This window comes from Patagioenas fasciata, chromosome 7 (assembly GCF_037038585.1).
Source record: "Patagioenas fasciata isolate bPatFas1 chromosome 7, bPatFas1.hap1, whole genome shotgun sequence".
Classification (NCBI taxonomy): Eukaryota; Metazoa; Chordata; class Aves; order Columbiformes; family Columbidae; genus Patagioenas; species Patagioenas fasciata.
In genome coordinates this window covers 2,771,498-2,788,652 of record NC_092526.1, presented here as the reverse complement: position 1 = coordinate 2,788,652, position 17,155 = coordinate 2,771,498, and the positions used below count along the sequence as shown (strand labels likewise).

The window sequence follows — 17,155 nt, the reverse complement described above, 5'->3', positions numbered from 1 at the left end:
AACCAATGCAGCGTTTGGGTTTGTAGCTGAAGGTACGGGTCCAGAGAAGAGCAACAAGACTGGGGAAGAGACTTGAACACAAGCCCTATGGGGAGAGGCTGAGGGAGCTGGGCTTGTTCAGTCTGGAGCAGAGGAGGCTTAGAGGTGAGCTCAGCACTCTCTAGAACCACCTGAAGGGCAGTTCTAGCCAGGGGGGGATTGGGCTCTTCTCCCAGGTAGGCAGCAATAGGGCAAGGGGGCATGGGCTTCAACTCTGCCAGGGGAAATTGAGGCTGGAGATTAGAAAGCAATTCTGTGCAGAGAGAGTGGTCAGCATTGGAATGGCTGCCCAGGGAGGTGCTGGACTCACCGGCCCTGGAGGCTTTTAAACTGAGAATGGCCATGGCACTTAGTGCCATGATCTGGTAATGAACTGGAGTTGGACCAAGGGTTGGACTGGATGATCTCTGAGGTCTTTTCCAACCCAGTCCATTCTGTGATTCTGTGATACGACATATATGTCAGCACAGCTTTTGCAAACCTGTGAAAATGAACTTTTTCTGTTTGTCTTGTCCCTCCTTTGCCATGAGGGCAAATCCCTTTTCTCTCACAACACAACGGAGGCCGACTGAGGTGTCCAAATAGCAAGCTTTGCCAAAAACTGCACGTGGGTAATAGTTCCCGGCTGGTAAAACTGAGATTTGCTTTGTGGTGTTTTCAGCGCCCTGGATTAGAGCGTCGATTGGCAGTAAATGCCGTTGTACACCAGGTCAGGTTGGACGGGTCAGCAATTTATTCAGCATAGTTCATCTAAAGCATTTCAAACCAAACAAACGACTGTTACACCTTTTTGTGTTTGTAACCGTGTAAAGAATTGAAACAGATTTTCTTGGTACTCTTAGAAAAATAAAGCCTTTTTCTCCTTAACCCCTTCCAGAGCTCGCATGGCTCTGGATATATCTTCCAAATAAATCCTCAAGAAGAAAATACATGTGTAGATACATTCTGTCATGTATTATATAGTAACATTTTCCTAAAAGCCGTCATCAAAAGGCCTCTCATCACCCTTTGGGGGCAAATAGCGAGAAATTCAGCTGGAAAAGGGTTTTAAAACCAGAGTGTTGCAAACAGCAAACCTTAGTTTGCAAGTGGGATTTGCATCGTCTCTTCTCCATTAGGTGTTATATCTCAAGTAGAAAAATCTTCGTTTATAATTTAGGAAGCAATATTTAAGTATCCATTGCTTCCGAGTGGAGTGGTCTGAGATTTCAAAGAGAAAACGGGGAGAAATGCGCAATTCTTTTAATCTACTGAGAAGTACATCTGCAATCTTGAGATGTTGTGTCAGCTCGCGTAGGGCAAGGCAGAATAATGGGAATTACTGAAATACTTGACCAGTTTTCAGCACTCGAAGTATGTGCCTTAGCAATGTGGAAGAGTGATGTGGGAGAGGGGGAATTCTGTGCGCAGACCATTTTTCACAAGTGTAATTAGTGACACTCTGATTAATTTTCTGTTCAAAGCTGGTTGTATTTCACTGCTAGTAATGTTGTATGTGATGTATATATGTATATATGTATATATATGTTATATATGCTGATGACACTGAGCTGCAGGTGATGCCATGTCAAGGGGGTATTTGTTATGTCAGTTGGATAGTTACTCCTGTAGTAGATTCTGTATTGACTTGTAATCAGAATTTCACTCCCTGCCTCCACCACATTTGCAGTACAAATCTGTCCTTTTAATAAATGTAAGCGTCATGTAGGCCATTGAAAATACAACCTGCAAAAGATTTCTGCTTTTAAAGTGACGTTTTTCCATAAAGAGTTTAATTCAGATATGTTTGTTTCTTAATAGTGGGACTTACTGGTGCTTCTGGACAAAAGCTTCTCACGGAGTTCAATATGAAGACAATTTGTTCTTCACAACTGATTTTTAAACTTAATGTGTTAAGCTGATTGCTGTGGTTTCCTGGACTCAGCACAGCACAACTGGGAGCTACTGGAGCCAACCCAGTGGCATTTGCAGCCGTTCCTGGTGCATTCAAGGAGATAATATTGTTTATTATTTCCAGGATTGCGTAGTGACAAGAAGCCGATCGGAACATGAGGCAGAGATGGTATCAGACAAGTACCAGCACTATGAATTTCACACATCAGACCCTGCCAGTATAAACCAGTGGTTGGCTCCGTGTGTGGCTTTCTTCAATTGCACAGCAGATTAGTGTTAAACTGGGATAAGCTGGTGGCAGAAGGGCATCGCCGACCCTTTTCTTGTCACTGGGAAAGTGAAGGCAAAATGTTAATAGTCCCTCTAGTGTTGTGTTAGTGCAGAAAATGTAGTGTCTGTGATTTTAGTGAAGCTCTTTGTGATGCAGAACCCGCCATGCCTTCTAATTTATCTGATCCCACCAGGCCATTCTGCATTCAAACAGATCTTGGTTCATTTAATATTTGAAGTAGGACTGCTTACAAACACCCTTTTCTCTTTCTGTACAAATCTTGATTTGACATTTTAATCTGAAAGGGAATGTAATATTAATTTCAAGTGGAAATCATGTAGGTTCTCATTTCTGTTGTCTAGAATGTGTTCTGTTTTATTGCCTAGAATGGTATATGTAACTTTATAGCATATGTAACTGTATATTGGGCATAGTTTGTGTTAGAAACAGGGTTTCACCTGGAAAAACAGGCATTAAAACCAAAGCATATTTCTGAGGCTGAACTGGCTAAGACCTGCATTTTCTGTTTAATAGAAATATATGGTTTTCTGGAGCAGTGCTGTCCCACTGTTGTCATGTTCCAAAATACATCTTGCAGAACTTCATTCTTTTGTGACAAGCAGTAGCTTTCTCTTGTAGTCTGGGTTGAACATGAGCAACTTTAGCTTGGCAGGAATATAAATCTTTTAAATATTGGCTGTGTTCTGGTGCTAAAATTGTAGAAGGATACTGAAAATGGGAATTTTGCACTGTACTTCCAGCTGGTTGGGTCCTCTGGCTGATGGAAACTGGGCTCCCGATACCTTGCGTAGAGAGGTAGTTCTGCTTAACTTCTATCCCCCCTCTTGGAATGAGGCTTAACGAGTTAATACTGGTCTGATACACCGAGGTGTTTAACCAAATATTCTGTGAAATTGCTATCGTTAGACTCGTTTTTACAGAAGTGCTCTAATGAGCTCAAGGAAAGAAGAAACGCTGCTTATTCCTATAATCTCTTTTCTCTAGAGTGCTATTAAGTTCGTATTTCCAATCTTGCACAGGTGGGGGAGAGAAATGTAAACCAGTTGCCTATGTGATATATAGAAGCTGTTACACGCTGCTGTGTAAAACTTTTGGTCGTCCGTAACATCAAAACAATGCAGTTCTCTGAGGAAATTGGGCACTTGCAGAAGGGAATAGGACCTTTATCTCTCATTAGTGGATTTTTAGAACGAACGAGTTGCTTTCCAAAGATGATGAGGGATTCTGAATTTTAAGATCAATGTCAGACAAGTTTCTGCTGAGCAGTTTTGGCTGTAAAAGGAATGAGATACATCATGTCGTGCAATTTCAATTTTCTCTTTTGTGTGAGCTTAAAAACAAACACACGCTTTGTTCTTGCAAATCCTCCACTTCAGATTTATCACGTTAATCATACATTAATTTTTCCAAAGTTGTTGCAGTTGTATGTGTTGTGTATTCAGACACCTCCATGTCTCCCAATTGGTTTGCATCACCATTTCCCATGCCAGCACTACACCCCAAGCTAAACATGTTGTCGTTACCAGATCTCCGTGTGTTTTACTTTTATAAGATCTTAGATAAAGAGCTCTATAATTTCTTGTAATTAAGACCAAATTTAATTCCAGGCACGGTTAAGTGCACTGTGGGTGAAGATAAGGAAATGTGCTGTGTTTAGAAATAATGTTGATTACTGAAATTCTATTCTGTCAGTGTTCGAGTTGCAGATGTCTGTCAGCGCAATGGAAAAATCTGGTTTGCTGTGCTGTTCTGTCCTAATGAAAAATCAGAAAATCGAGACTTCAGCTGAGTAGGTCAGAAAAGGTAGAACTTGTATAACAAATAGTTTCAATTTGCAGATCTGTAATAGTATTTGTTTTTGTTAAGCCCTTCAGAACATTTCGTTTTCCCCCTCTTTTTGTTTGGAGAATGCTCTGCCTATTTCCCAAAGAAAATGAAGGTTTTTCTCTTGTTCGTCCCATCCATTCGTTCGCTGCCTGAGTTTTCAGGTAGGGCAAGTGGTGGCGTACGGATCAAATTAAATGGTCTCCAGGGCAGAACATGAGACGGGCAGGATTTGTCTAAGAGACGGGGACGCCAAGGAGCCGCTTTTGTCCTTTTAGAGAAGTCAAAGTGTCAGTTTGGGCCTTTCTGAGTTGTCACGAACACCTGATGATGTCAGGTGTTGGCCAGAGCTTTTTCAGCCCTTAATATAAATACCTTTCTGCCTATGTATTTCTAACTCTCATGTCCTGAAGTGGTGTTTAACAAGCTTTACATAAGCATTCACAATTATCTAATAGCACCTGAAAATTGCTTACTAAATGACAGCAGGAAGTTTCATTTGCATTCCGTATCTGATGTTCAATCTACTAATCCTCCCGAGTCTGCCAGCAAAAACAATGTCGACAGACTTGAATTTTATTAAAATCAGAAATCCAGCACACTGATTCCTGCTCTGCAATCTGAGCCTTCAAACCTTCGGGAATATAGGAATGATTTCAGCCATTGTATTCCTCTTTGTTTTCTTGAAATGTGCTTTGGTTCCAAGTTCTTAGCAGATCAGAGATGAACAGCCCACCTCTCCTGGGTGTCCCCTCGCCCCAGGGATGCGACGTCTCCATGTTTGCTCTTGTTTATAGGAGTTAATCTTCTATATTGTGACAGCTCTTTCCTTCATTAATGGGAGTCCCTAATTGGGCGTAATGAAATATTTATGCTACTAGATACGAAAGCATGAGTGAAGAAAGACTATGAAGAAAATAAGCATTTTAAAGACTTTTTATAACACATGGAAGCCTTTTTTTTTCTTTTCCTCCAATATTTTCCTATTTTATTTGAGAAGGGCTTGTGGTGCAGCTGTGTAACTAAGGCCATCACATCCATTATTTATTGGCCTGGTTAGCAAACAGGGACACCTTTGACTACAGCAAATCATGAGGTCAGTTTACTGTGCTTTGTGCCACTGAAGAACACATTTTTTTGGTATTTATATTCTCGATAATTTTCCATTTGGCCTGAGCTTCTCTGGGGAAAACAGCAGGAACTTGGGGGGGAGCCGGGGGGAGCTTGAATTTGTAGAAACCTGGCACAAGTGTAATTGCGCCTTTTATTTGCTGTCCAGGTGCGTCAGATCAAGTGACAGACCGTTCTCCCATAAAGGCAGGTTGTCCTCAACATGGGAGAAACTACGGAAAATACAAGTTAAGGAGAGAAATTTCACAACCATTTCAATACCCTGTCTTCCTACAGAGTAAAACAGAAAGGATTAAATGCTGTTGAGCTGCCCCAAATACACTGAAATGTATTACCTGTTTGAAACCAGGTTGATAATTTAAAAGTAACGCACTTGTGCTGTTCAAAGGGCATAAGTAGGGTTATTTGACAAGGGAGGTGGTTGGGATCAGAAACGTGTGGCTCTGAAAATTGGTACCCGCTTGAACTGGGGTTCCTCTGGTTTTGAGTCCGCACTTTGACATCAGTTTCTGTATTTTTAAAAGATTTAAAACTGTTGGACCAAACATCTTGTTCTGTGCTCGGGCTCCAGTGGGGGAAAGCACAACCTGTAAGCACAGGGATGGGAGGGATTTGCCTTGTGTGTCAGAAAAGGGGACGTTCCTGAAGCGCCGCTTAATTCAATGCTGCATAATTGTGTTTCATACTCTGTGCTTTGGGGGTATTTGGGTTTTTAAATCACCACTCTCCTCTGTGTGGGAAATAAAGCTCTCTTAAGTTAGCCTTTCTGCGTCTTTAGCTCTTATTGTTTTCTCAGATTGGCTATTTTCATGGAAAGTATAATTTTATAGAAATTATGCTACCGTAATTTGCTGTTATATTAACTCTTCAACCGATGTAGAATACTGGTTATGGTATTAATGAAGGCATTTGGTGCACTATGGTGCTTCCTTCTCTTGGTTCGGTTATTGAATCCTGATCCAAAATACCTTTAAGCAGGAGATGGGATGGGACAATTTGGCGAATTATCGAATTTCTCAGCTGGAACAGAAATTCTGCCGCCTCTTGACACAGGGATAAAAGATTATTTTGTGAGCAAAAATTGATTTGAAGAGCCTTAGATATAGATGGCAAAAGACAGAGTTTTAAAACACTAACTTACAATGAAGCCTGTGAAACAAAAGGAACTTGAGGGAGAGATGTTGTCGCCAACATAAACTGGAGTGTGTTGATAGTGTGTTGGATTATTCATGAATTGTAGTAGCAGCACCGTCTCCTCTTTTCCCTTTATCCTGTCCTGGATAATGCCACATTCTGCTGATCTATCAGATGTTAAAGGGTCATGAAATAGACTTTGGGTGACGTGGCGGAAGAGCATCCAACCATAATGCACAGGTTTGCCTCTCAACAAATTAAAAAAACAAACCAAAAGAGAACATTAAAACTAAGTGTACATTTGAAATGTGCACCTTGAGTGTGCGTTAGTGGCGCAAGTCAAGCAGGTTATGTATTAATGCTGTAGAACATCACTGTGCAAATGTCGCGTGCTTAATTGTAACTACGTTTTAAATGTAGTTTGGATTTTGCAGTGGTGTTGGGGATTTCGGTGAGGAATGAACTGGGGGGACCTGTTTATTTTGTCGTTTGCTGATAACCTCTAATGTGTAGGCCGATGGGTGTCTTTGCTCTTTCGTGCTGCCCCACTGCTGATTCGTACTTCTATTTTGCTCATAGCATGTGTTGAAAGTTTGGATGTCCCTAGAGTGGGAAATATATATTCAGCTGGTGTGGTCTGGTCCCGTCTAGATCATTGTCTGAATGATGCTTTTCCTTTGCAAGAGGGGTAAACTCATCCTCATGAAGGACTGAGAAGTCTCCTTGCTTCACTTCTTGTCTTTCTTTTGTCTTTTTTGACGCTGGGGTATCACGGGGAGGAGGGAATCCATGTGTCTGCAATGGGCGCTCAACAAGACACAGCCACATGGGTGCTTCAGGCGTTTCTTTGGTATTTTGTTATAAAACCCACCACACTTCTAGGTTTCTGTCTTAATTTTCAATATAAATACACACACAGTGTGTTCAAGCTAATTAGTTCCTTCGGGACGGAATTATGATGAGCAATTGCTGTTTGTTTTCCTCATTTTTTATTTTCTTAACCCTCCTTTAGATCCTGGGCTGGAGTCTGAAGGAATCTGGACCATCCACAGCAAACAGCCACAAGCAGAGGTATGCTGTGGTTTTCTCAGTATCTGCTGCAATATATTCATAAAACCATGGTTTAAAAACCAGAACTTAAGTAGGATGGTGTCGAGGGTTAAGAGTGCGGGGTGACAATGAAACCCTGGCAGATGTATTGTTAACCTCCTTCCCCCCCCACCTCCCCCTTTTGCCCCTCCCTCTTCCCCCTTCCCACTCAGGACAGGCGATCGGGAGGGAAAGAAGGACAGAGAGAAGAGAGTTGGAAAAATTAAAGATGTTTTACTAATGCTACTGATAAGAATAGAGAAAATAATACAAAATATACAAAACCAATCTTGAAAGTCTCAGCAGCTGCAGAGCCAGCACCCAAAGTCCTGGACTGGACTCTGCAGCCAACCGGAGCTGGATTCAGTCTCTCACTAGGCCTCAGTTCGCAGGGACAACCAGCAAGGTCCTCTCCTAATGTCGCCCATAAGCAGAAGGGAAAAGGAAAAAGGGACGAGATCCTCGTGATCTCCCACTTTTCTATGAAGTATTCACGTGAATGGGATGTTACACACCGTTGGTCAGTTTCTTGGTCACCGGTTTCTGGTTGCCCCTCTCGCGAGATGTCCATCTGTGCTTATCGATAAGTTTGCATTCCATTGCTATGTTCACCAAAACATGTATCTGGTTCTCCAGGAAAATGCAGCTAATATGAAGGCTTTAGCTGACAGGCAAATTCACTAAAAGAGAAACTTGGTTTTTAACAAAACCAGGACAGACGACTAAACTCAGCGCGTAAAGTTGAACTTTCTGTTGATTGGTTTGTTGGCGGAGCTGTATTTCCAATAATTTCTCTGTTTGTCTGTTGGGGTAAAAATCAGAAAAATAAAAGCAAACCTCCCCGAATTCTCAGCCGAGTGCTTGGCCTGGTTCAGGTCCCCCTGCGCAGACGCGTGTCCGGGGTGTGCAGAGTTCTATGAGTTAACGCGCTCGGCAGCTCCAAGCGACGTCTCTGGTGCGGCGGCGCTTCCCCTCGAGCTCATTTATCCTGCTGGGAATTTGCATGGGCCAAGTGCCATTTAGTCTGATTCTGCTTTTTAATACCTGCACTAGGTCTCCAGTGTCACTCCAGTTTGTTCTGCATACCTGTGTGTGTACATCTAAATATCAAACTGATCAAAATGTTCATTGATGAGTTCTTCCTCTCGATGAACTCTTACCAAAGTACCTAGGGGGGCCCAAATGAATGTGCCATGCCTAAAACATGTATGCTCTGCTAAAACTGAATCTTCCACTTTGTAGTTCTCCAAAATTTGTGGAACATCACCAGGCATCATCATTATCGTTGCCTTGGCATGCACTTTACAAAGAAATAAATCTAATTTACACTCATGATGATTAATGCTGTGCCACTGATAAGTGCACTTACAATTCAGATGACGTGGCTTATCTGAAGTCACTAGATATACATAGATCTGTATCAGATAAGGAGTTGCTCTTGGGTTCTAGGCTGTTGGTGTGAAAAACGACATTTGTCTGCGTTTTACTGTCTTTAATGTTATTGCAGTCCTGTCTGTATCCGGTAGGATACAAAGGAGCTCTGTTTTGGTGTTGATTTTTTCAGAATGCTTACAAGGAACCTGTAAGATTGACATTGCTTAGAAGGACACATAGGCTAAACAAAGAAAATGAACTTTTTAACATTTGTGGCAATGTAAGCACTTTGTAGAGGACCTTGGCCAGCAGAAGGCAGCAACTGCTCAGCTTTGCGTTGTTCATCATTTCAATGCTCACTTGCATTAACCATCCTCACAGCGTAGAGCTACTGACTCAATTGTCAAGGTTCCTGAAGTCGTTCCTAGCAAATTGATTGTTCTCCATGTTCGGTTCCTTATGATTCCCCCAAAATAACGTATTCCCTTTCTTTCCTAGGCCTGGGAGTTCTGCTTTTCATGTCCAACAATACTCAGCATGTTGTTGTTCCATCGCATGCTGGCTGGAGCTTTTCTTCCGTTCTTCGTGCTTTCAGGAAATTGGGTTTCAGCTGAGAACATCAACTTTCACAATGTGAGACCCCCACTAGACCGTAAGTAGACACTTATACATTTTTTGTGTGTTCAGTTGTTGCTTAATAATTTGGTCGACTGCCATATTCATTCAGTCTCTTCTTTGTCTTTTTCAAATGTGAAGGAAAAAAAGTTTAAACTGAAACTTTTCCTTTTCAAGCTGCAGTAGTTTAGTTTATTCCTGACATTTTATGAGTTTGCTGAATGAAAGCAAACAATTGCATGCATTGCTGAGTTAGAGAGTACACGAGGGCAACAGTTTTCACATTTTAAATGCTTTTATTTTACTTTTCTGTCTTTGAAACGTCTCCCCACAGAGCACATTATGCAGTGCATTTCTCATAATTCAGAAGGGATGTTTTTGTCTTTTATCTTGTGGGCGTTTTTGTAAGGGAAAGAATAGGTGTGCTGTATGCAATTAATTCAAACTGAAGGTAATTAAAAACCTTGTGAGACCTGTGAAGCCAGTTGTCACTAATAGCATCATTTTTTTGCCTCTCATCTTGCATCCCAAGTGTTCTATCCCTTCATTGAAGGGCAGATTTTCATGATCAGTATCATGAAAACAGTCAAGACAGGCAGATATAATAGGAATGAATGTGCATCTAGGGAACCGTGCAGCTTAAAACCATTTAGATATTTACATAATGTAAATAAGATTTGGAAATAATTCCCTCGATCCCTTTGTCAAGATCTGAAGCTCATTTTGAAGATGTATTTTATTTTTTCATCAAAGGAATCAAAAGCCATTTGAATGTAGATTGTGTTTGTCTATCTGTACATGCGGATGTACTATCGTGTGCGCATATATATATATGTATACATATATACAAGATGTTCTTTCTTTCCTGTTTTTCACACCACTGCTTGAATGGCATTTTGGGCTGTGAGAGAATGAAAACAGGAGGAGGTGCTTCAAAGTTCAGGTGCAGCAAAACCAGTTAAAAATGTAAAAGCTTCCAACGAAACTTTTCATAGGTTTTATTTGTCAAATGGTGATGTGTCATTGAAAATGTGTCCAAGTGTGTCGTATATTTAGTAAGTATATGTGTCTACAAGTACTTATAGTATTATATTGAATATTTTTTTTCTCTTAATATTTGCAAACTTACTATATTTTCCTACTTTTAAAGCCACTCCATTTCCAAACAGTTTCAAGTGCTTTACCTGCGATAATGCGGCGGACAATTACAACTGTAACAGATGGGCTGAAGACAGGTGGTGTCCTGAGAGTAAGTGCCTCTGTGCCGAGGAGATTCCTCCCAACAGTTGAATTCGCTGCTCCCTGACTCAGCCATCGTGTGGAAATCTCACTGAATAGGATTAACATGCCAACACAGGGTGCCCTCGCTTGCCTTATTAGTAATACTGAGTCATATGATTTCTGCTGAGGGGAATATTTTGGCCATTTTGGTGTGGAAAGCAGCAGTGAAAAATTATTTATATATATGTCTGCAGAAAACATTTTGTATAACATATAATAATATATTATTAACATAGAAAGCAATATATTAATAGTATAATAAATCATTATGTGTGTATATATGGATAACTACGTGCTTCCTAGGAATTAATTTTAAAGATGTTTTAAAAAGTGAAGAATTGCCTTTGTAGCCTTATCCCCTTCCTTTGGGATACCATCCCAAGCTATTGTGGTCTCTAAGTTATAGACTTGCCTGTGAACAGCAAGACCTGAGTGACGAGGCATCATATTGAATGAGAGAATGATAGATAGATAGATAGGTGGGTAGATAGGTAGGTAGGTAGGTAGGTAGATAGATAGATAGATTGATAGATAGATAGATAGATAAGAATGGAAATATGTTTCCTCATTTATCTTCGCAGTGATATTCGCAGTAACAGTGGGAAAGGCGAAGAAATGGACTGGAGGAATGAGGAAACATCTGAAACAAAGAAATCAAGAATGTGCTGCAAAAAAGAGCAGAGAATGGAAGATAAATGAGTTGATTATTGCTAATAAGTAGTTGAAGTGATAGCAGCCTTATTGGAGGTTTGAAGAATGAGTTAAGCTTAACGTTTCATCACTAATTACTTTATCACTAAATGGTATTTTGATCAAGTTGAAAAATGGCTTTATACAACCAAAATAAGTCACTTTTATGGGAATATTTTGCTAAATTGTGTGAAGTTTTTAGGTATTGTAAAAGAACACAGACTTTCTGCAGATAAACATTTTAAAATGTACTTTGCAGGTACTCGGTACTGTTTGACAATTCACCTCTTCACAGCCCATGGGAAAAGCACATCCGTCACCAAAAAATGTGCCACTGGAGAAGAATGTCACTTCGTGGGCTGCCAGCACCACCGGGAGAGCGGCCACACAGTAAGCACCACTCCTTGTGCAGGAGCAGCGCCTTGGCTTGGCGGTTTGCGTTTCAGTACTTGTTTTTCCTGTTGAGCCGAGGAAGATGTGCCAAGATACACTCTCTAGTATTTAACAATAGAAATCACATTTCTGCAACAGATGCTTGGCCGCCCCTACTTTCCTCTTTGTGCTGCTGTGTGGCAGGATATAGTAACTTCTAAAGAAAAACCTGGGGCTTTCGTGTGTGTGTGTGTGTGTGTGTGTATGGGCCTTGGTTTCGGAGTTCTGAGTAGGGTGCTCAGGTAGGTTGTGCCTTTTAAGGTCCCTTCCAACCCAAATTATTCTATGATTCTCTGATTCTGTGCAACCTGCACTGATGTTCACGGTGTTACAGCTGTGTCACCGTCAGCCCTTGGGCAAACCAGCCTGGGACATGTCTGCACAACACACCGTGGGTAACACTGCATGGTGCACAGAGCGAGGCTGCGTTGGTCCATAAAGGCCGTGCACTTGAGCAAGACACAACCGAGGTTTTGCTCCAGGACAAACAGTGAGGATTGCTGCCTTGTGTCATCCTTGGGGTGCTAAGGAAAAGTTTGTTCTTAATCGTAGAATCATGGAATAGTTTGGGTTGAAGGGACCTTGCCAGCTCCCCCAGTGCCAGCCCTGCCATGACAGGGACATCTTCACCAGCTCAGGTTGCTCAGAGCCCCGTCCAGCCTGGCCTGGGATGTCTCCAGGGATGGTTCATCCACCACTTCTCTGGCCAACCTGGGCCAGGCTCTCACCACCCTCAGGGCCAACAATTTCTTCCTCATGTCTGTCCTGAATCTCCCTATTTTAGTTTAAAACTATCACTCCTTGTCCTGTCACAACAGGCCCTGCTGAAAAGTCTGTCCCCATGTTTCTTATCAGCCCCTTTTAAGACTGGAAGGGCCACACTAAGATCTCCCCGGAGCTTCTCTTCTCCAGCTGAACACCCCGGCTCTCCCAGCAGAGCTGTTCCAGCCTCGGATCATTCCTGTGGCTCCTCTGGCCCCTCTCCAGCTGCTCCATGTGTGTCCTGTGCTGAGGACAGAGCTGGACCAGCACTGCAGGGGGGTCTCACAGAGCAGGGCGGAGGGGACAATCCCCTCCCTCCACTGCTGGTCCTGCTCCTTGTGATGCAGCCCAGGTTATGCTTGGCCTTGTCCCTCCAAAGTATTCACTGCAGTAAAGTGTTATCCCTTAACAGTCGAGAAGGGTCGTGATGTTATTTTTAACGTGAAAGATTTCAGACACCAAAGATGAAGCAGACAATACCCGTGTTAAATAGAAAAGTGTTATCTGAATCAACTTCTGTTGATCTCAACAGGTTTTGGTGGACTGAGGGCATGAAACTAGTGTGCAGCGTGCCTTCTGCTGCGTTGTAACTCACAAGAGTTTTGGTGCCTTTGGTTTAGATAAAAATTGGCATTATCTTGGCTTTTCTAGTAAGGATTGTCACGTAAGAAAATGTATTTTCAGATTCTCTCCTGAAAATCAGCCGTGCCAGTGGTTCAGTGGCACTGGAAAACTGAAAACCTCAGAAGTTCAGCATGCAAAGCTGCACTGAATACAAACACCTGAGGGGGAGTAGTGAATTGGAACAAAGTTTTTACAGTCAGAATTTTTCAGCTTAAAAAGTTGAAACTTGAAACGTTCAAATGCGTGGTTTTAGTTATTAGTGGAAGGGGAAAGTGGTGGAAAGTTTTCTCTACTTTCTACAATGTTAGTGAACTTGTCAGCACAGCCGACATGGCTGTGCCACATCACATCACAGTTCCCAAGCCCAGTGACAGCACGAGGTGACAAGTTACGCCAGGAAGGCTGTGGTGTGTGATTTGGAATAGAAATCATAGTGTATATTCTCTATATGTTTAGCTGCAACCTTTGCAATCCGTTGAAAATCACATATATCTCTGAAAGCCACTGCTGAGTTACCCCACGTCCAGAGATCTCCTCTTTCTCCCCAGGAGTGCGTTTCTTGCTGCGAAGGCATGATTTGCAACGTCGAAATCCCGACCAACCACACGAACGCGGTATTTGCCGTGCTGCACGCCCGGAGAACGTCGGACGGCAGCGGGCGGACAGTCAACCTCGCCGTGCTGGTGTCGGTCCTGATAATCGCGTTGTCGTGACGCAGCCTCCCCCGAGAGGCTCCGCGAGACACCACGAGGAGACGGTTTCAGTGCGTGCAAGGAGAAATCACTGGCGCTTAAATACATAAAATATAAGGCGACGGCGGAAAGACACGCGTACATCGTGAAGTCCTTGGATGTTCTAGTGAGGATACTTCATACGGTCTGCAGTATTTAAAAAAATAAACCAACCCACTGGTTGACTAGGCAGTGGGTTGAGCTCAAGGTGTTATAATTCACTATTTTATCACAAAAATGCACATTGCTTGGCGTGTTTTTTGAACAAAGATTCATCTGTAGAAAGTGACTTTGCCAGGTGAGATAAAAAGGAACTTTCGATGGACGATGTGCCAAGAGGTATCTCAAAGGAAACTGGGTTTGGACTGTTTTTCATTGTGTGTAAATGGCACGGAGTTTCTTGTCTTGATCAACAGGTGTATTTAAGCTTATCTTTAGTTATGGTTTTCATAGAGAACGTGTAAAGTTTTCACAGAGAACATATATGAGAGAATTTCTTTTCTATTTTGATCAGAGCTATCATTTCTACAGGAAATAATACAAAATAATACTACATATCTTTCTTTTCTGTAAAACATCTCGCACTCAGATTTTGAACCAGTGTGAAATTATGTAGAATATCTGTGTAAAAAGGATGAACCATTTGAGCACCTAAATCAGAATTCTTCCCCCCACCCCAAAGAGGTTATTTTATTGCAATAGAGTCTCAACGCAGCTGAACCTTTGTGATATTGTTCAAAGTGGTGGTAATAATGTGACTTTGAAATCGCAGCTACATTACCATGAACATTGTAAGTAGGCCCTTGATATAAATAAGGAGAGAAATCTGTTGTGTTCCCTCTTGATTTGCAGAAGTTTCTCCCAGAAACGCTGGGTGTCCCAGACCCCTGGCCATCGTTGTTTTGTAGCTTTGCCTCCCCTATTTGAAAACCTTGTGGCAAGATTTTATTTTTCATTACAACGTTGGGGGTTTAATGTGCTTCGTTTGCATAGTTTGATTATTTGACTCCGTGTCTTTTAAAAGACCATTTACATAAATTTTCTCTGTCAACCTCAGGCATTGCAGCACAGCTGAGGAGTTTGAAGCAGGTTTGAAGAACTGAATTGCACATTTTCCTAAATCATTCATTTATGAATATCCTGATACGATTGCCACTGAGACAGATTGTTCTGACCTATAGGCTTTTTCTCATCTTAAATCAGATGCTTAAGATGACGCTTAACTCTTGAAATAGTTTTCAGGGAGCACAGATCATTAAAACTTACTCTTAAGAAAAGGTTTGTAACTGTTCTCCGAAAAATTGAAGTTTTAAACCTAAATGTTGGCTTAATTATTTGCTATTTAGACTAACAGCAGAGAAACAGATTTTTCAAAGGTTTTCGGGTTTGCTCATGGTCTAAAATTGCCTACACAATATTTTCAGAATATATAAAAAGTCTGTGATGTGTTGACAGGCAATTGCGTAGTTGCAAAAACTGGATGGAAACGCATTTTGCTTCCAAATGCAAAATAATTGTTGCTGCATAAGTTGAGGTTTTGCAGGCTCTGGGATCTGATGATGCTTGCATCCCATGGCCTGACATGCTCAGGATGTTTGGAGGAAATGGTTCGTTTTATTCAGTGATTATCCCCAGGTAACAGCTCAATAGATTAATCTTGGACTCCAACATCCTAACAAGCACATTCAATGTTTTTCATCATTAAACATCACATTTTTGCCACATGATCTGCAGGGTATTGAGCCTTTTTTCTGGGAATAATTATTGCAATCTAAACAAGTGCCCTATAGTCTTACATGAGTTTACTGCAGATAATTAACAATAATTTCAGTGCTGATATGAGTTGATGCTGCAAATGCTGTTCCAGAGGGTTTGGAGCTGCCTAGAGGGGCTGGAGCCACAAGACCTTTTGGGAGGGGACGTCTCCCTACGTTTGGGTTTCTTGTTTAAACTGATTTTTCATTCCTGTTTGCCACACTGAAAAATCAAGAAATCTGCTCATAATTTAAATCCTTTGTGCGTTTGGTAAAGAATTGTTTGGAATGATTAAAAAGAAAATAATTGAAGAATTCCACTGAAGTGCCAAAATGGTGTGCTTGGTTTTGTCATCTCTTTAAAATTAGCAATAAAGACAGCGACCTGGGTATACGAAAGGATTTGGTGTCTCCAAAGGTTTGTTTTTTAGCCTAACAGAATCCCACCAGTGGAGGATGTTAAGGATGAGTCCTAATCGTCATGATACATCAATACCTTTGTTATCGCAAAGTTTAGGGCTGTTTTTTCTAGAAAAATGAGTATACAAAATTGATTATTGCCACGTTAATGCTGCACAAATTGGCGCTTGCCTGAGGAAATATGGAATTTAGGGGTGAATATCAGTTTTACCCCTTGTTGCTTTTCATGTATGTAAAAACGTGTACGCTGCTGCTTACAGTTTATTTTAGGCCAACATTAAAAGCTAAATTTGTAGGAAAAGCAATGTGTGCTGGTTATGAAAGAAAATAGTGCTAAAATTCACCAGCGTGCATAGTAATGATTGGCTGGGCAGGAGGTCTTTAACTGATGGTAGAAGGTTTCTATTTTATGGAATAGATTCAAGTATCAGCTGTGTTTTCTCTGCCTGAAGGACTCACAGGGCCCTACAACAGTATTGTTTGATTTGAGAAAATGAACCCTCATCATGTTGGTATTTCACGCGTCTCAGTTTTGGCTTCGCAGGTGTTGTCATTGAAATCCATACGACTTGTTAACGCCTAAATTAGCCACGCAGCTTTGGCAAAGGCGTTTCTGTTAAAGCTTGTGTGCGTTCACAGGCAAAACGATCCCTTTGCATTCCCTTAGGACCTGAAAACATTCCTGAGTAATGGCAAGTAAATCAATTTGTGCAGCTGAGGAAAGATAAATCTCATTTTATAATATATATGCATGTAATATGAATTATTTTACATTGCACTGGGCAATCTATAGATGATTTATTTTCCAATGCTGCTTCTTTTCTTCAGCTTTGGTTTGTCTGATGCTTTCTTACTGCTGCATCACTCTTTGAATTCTTCTCCTGAAACCGCACTTTTCATTAAAAATATTCAAACGTTTGCTGGTAAAAAATGGTTGATGTGAAAAAGGTAAAAATCCTTTCGCTTCTTAAGACAACGAGACCAATTATGAGGAAGAACCTCTATTGGTTTTGCTTAAAGAAAATGTAGTTCCATTGAAGAAAAGATCGCAGGTATATAAGATGTATATG

General features: G+C 41.3%; 1 protein-coding gene across 2 annotated transcripts in view; it reads left to right on the top strand.

Moving 5' to 3' along the window:
- Window positions 1–16,064, top strand: part of LYPD6B (LY6/PLAUR domain containing 6B) — a 46,962-nt gene extending 30,898 nt beyond the window's left edge. The window contains exons 2-6 of one of the 2 annotated variants that reach the window (XM_065841029.2): window positions 7,326–7,384; window positions 9,275–9,428; window positions 10,542–10,640; window positions 11,622–11,752; window positions 13,729–16,064. In XM_065841029.2, coding sequence (XP_065697101.1) covers window positions 9,314–9,428; window positions 10,542–10,640; window positions 11,622–11,752; window positions 13,729–13,893 — 510 coding nt within the window. In that variant the 5' untranslated portion in view covers window positions 7,326–7,384; window positions 9,275–9,313 and the 3' untranslated portion in view covers window positions 13,894–16,064. Of the gene's footprint in view, window positions 1–7,325; window positions 7,385–9,113; window positions 9,185–9,274; window positions 9,429–10,541; window positions 10,641–11,621; window positions 11,753–13,728 lie in introns of those variants that run through there. The other variant, XM_071810677.1, reaches the window with a different exon arrangement.
- The last annotated feature ends 1,091 nt before the right edge of the window (window positions 16,065–17,155 follow it).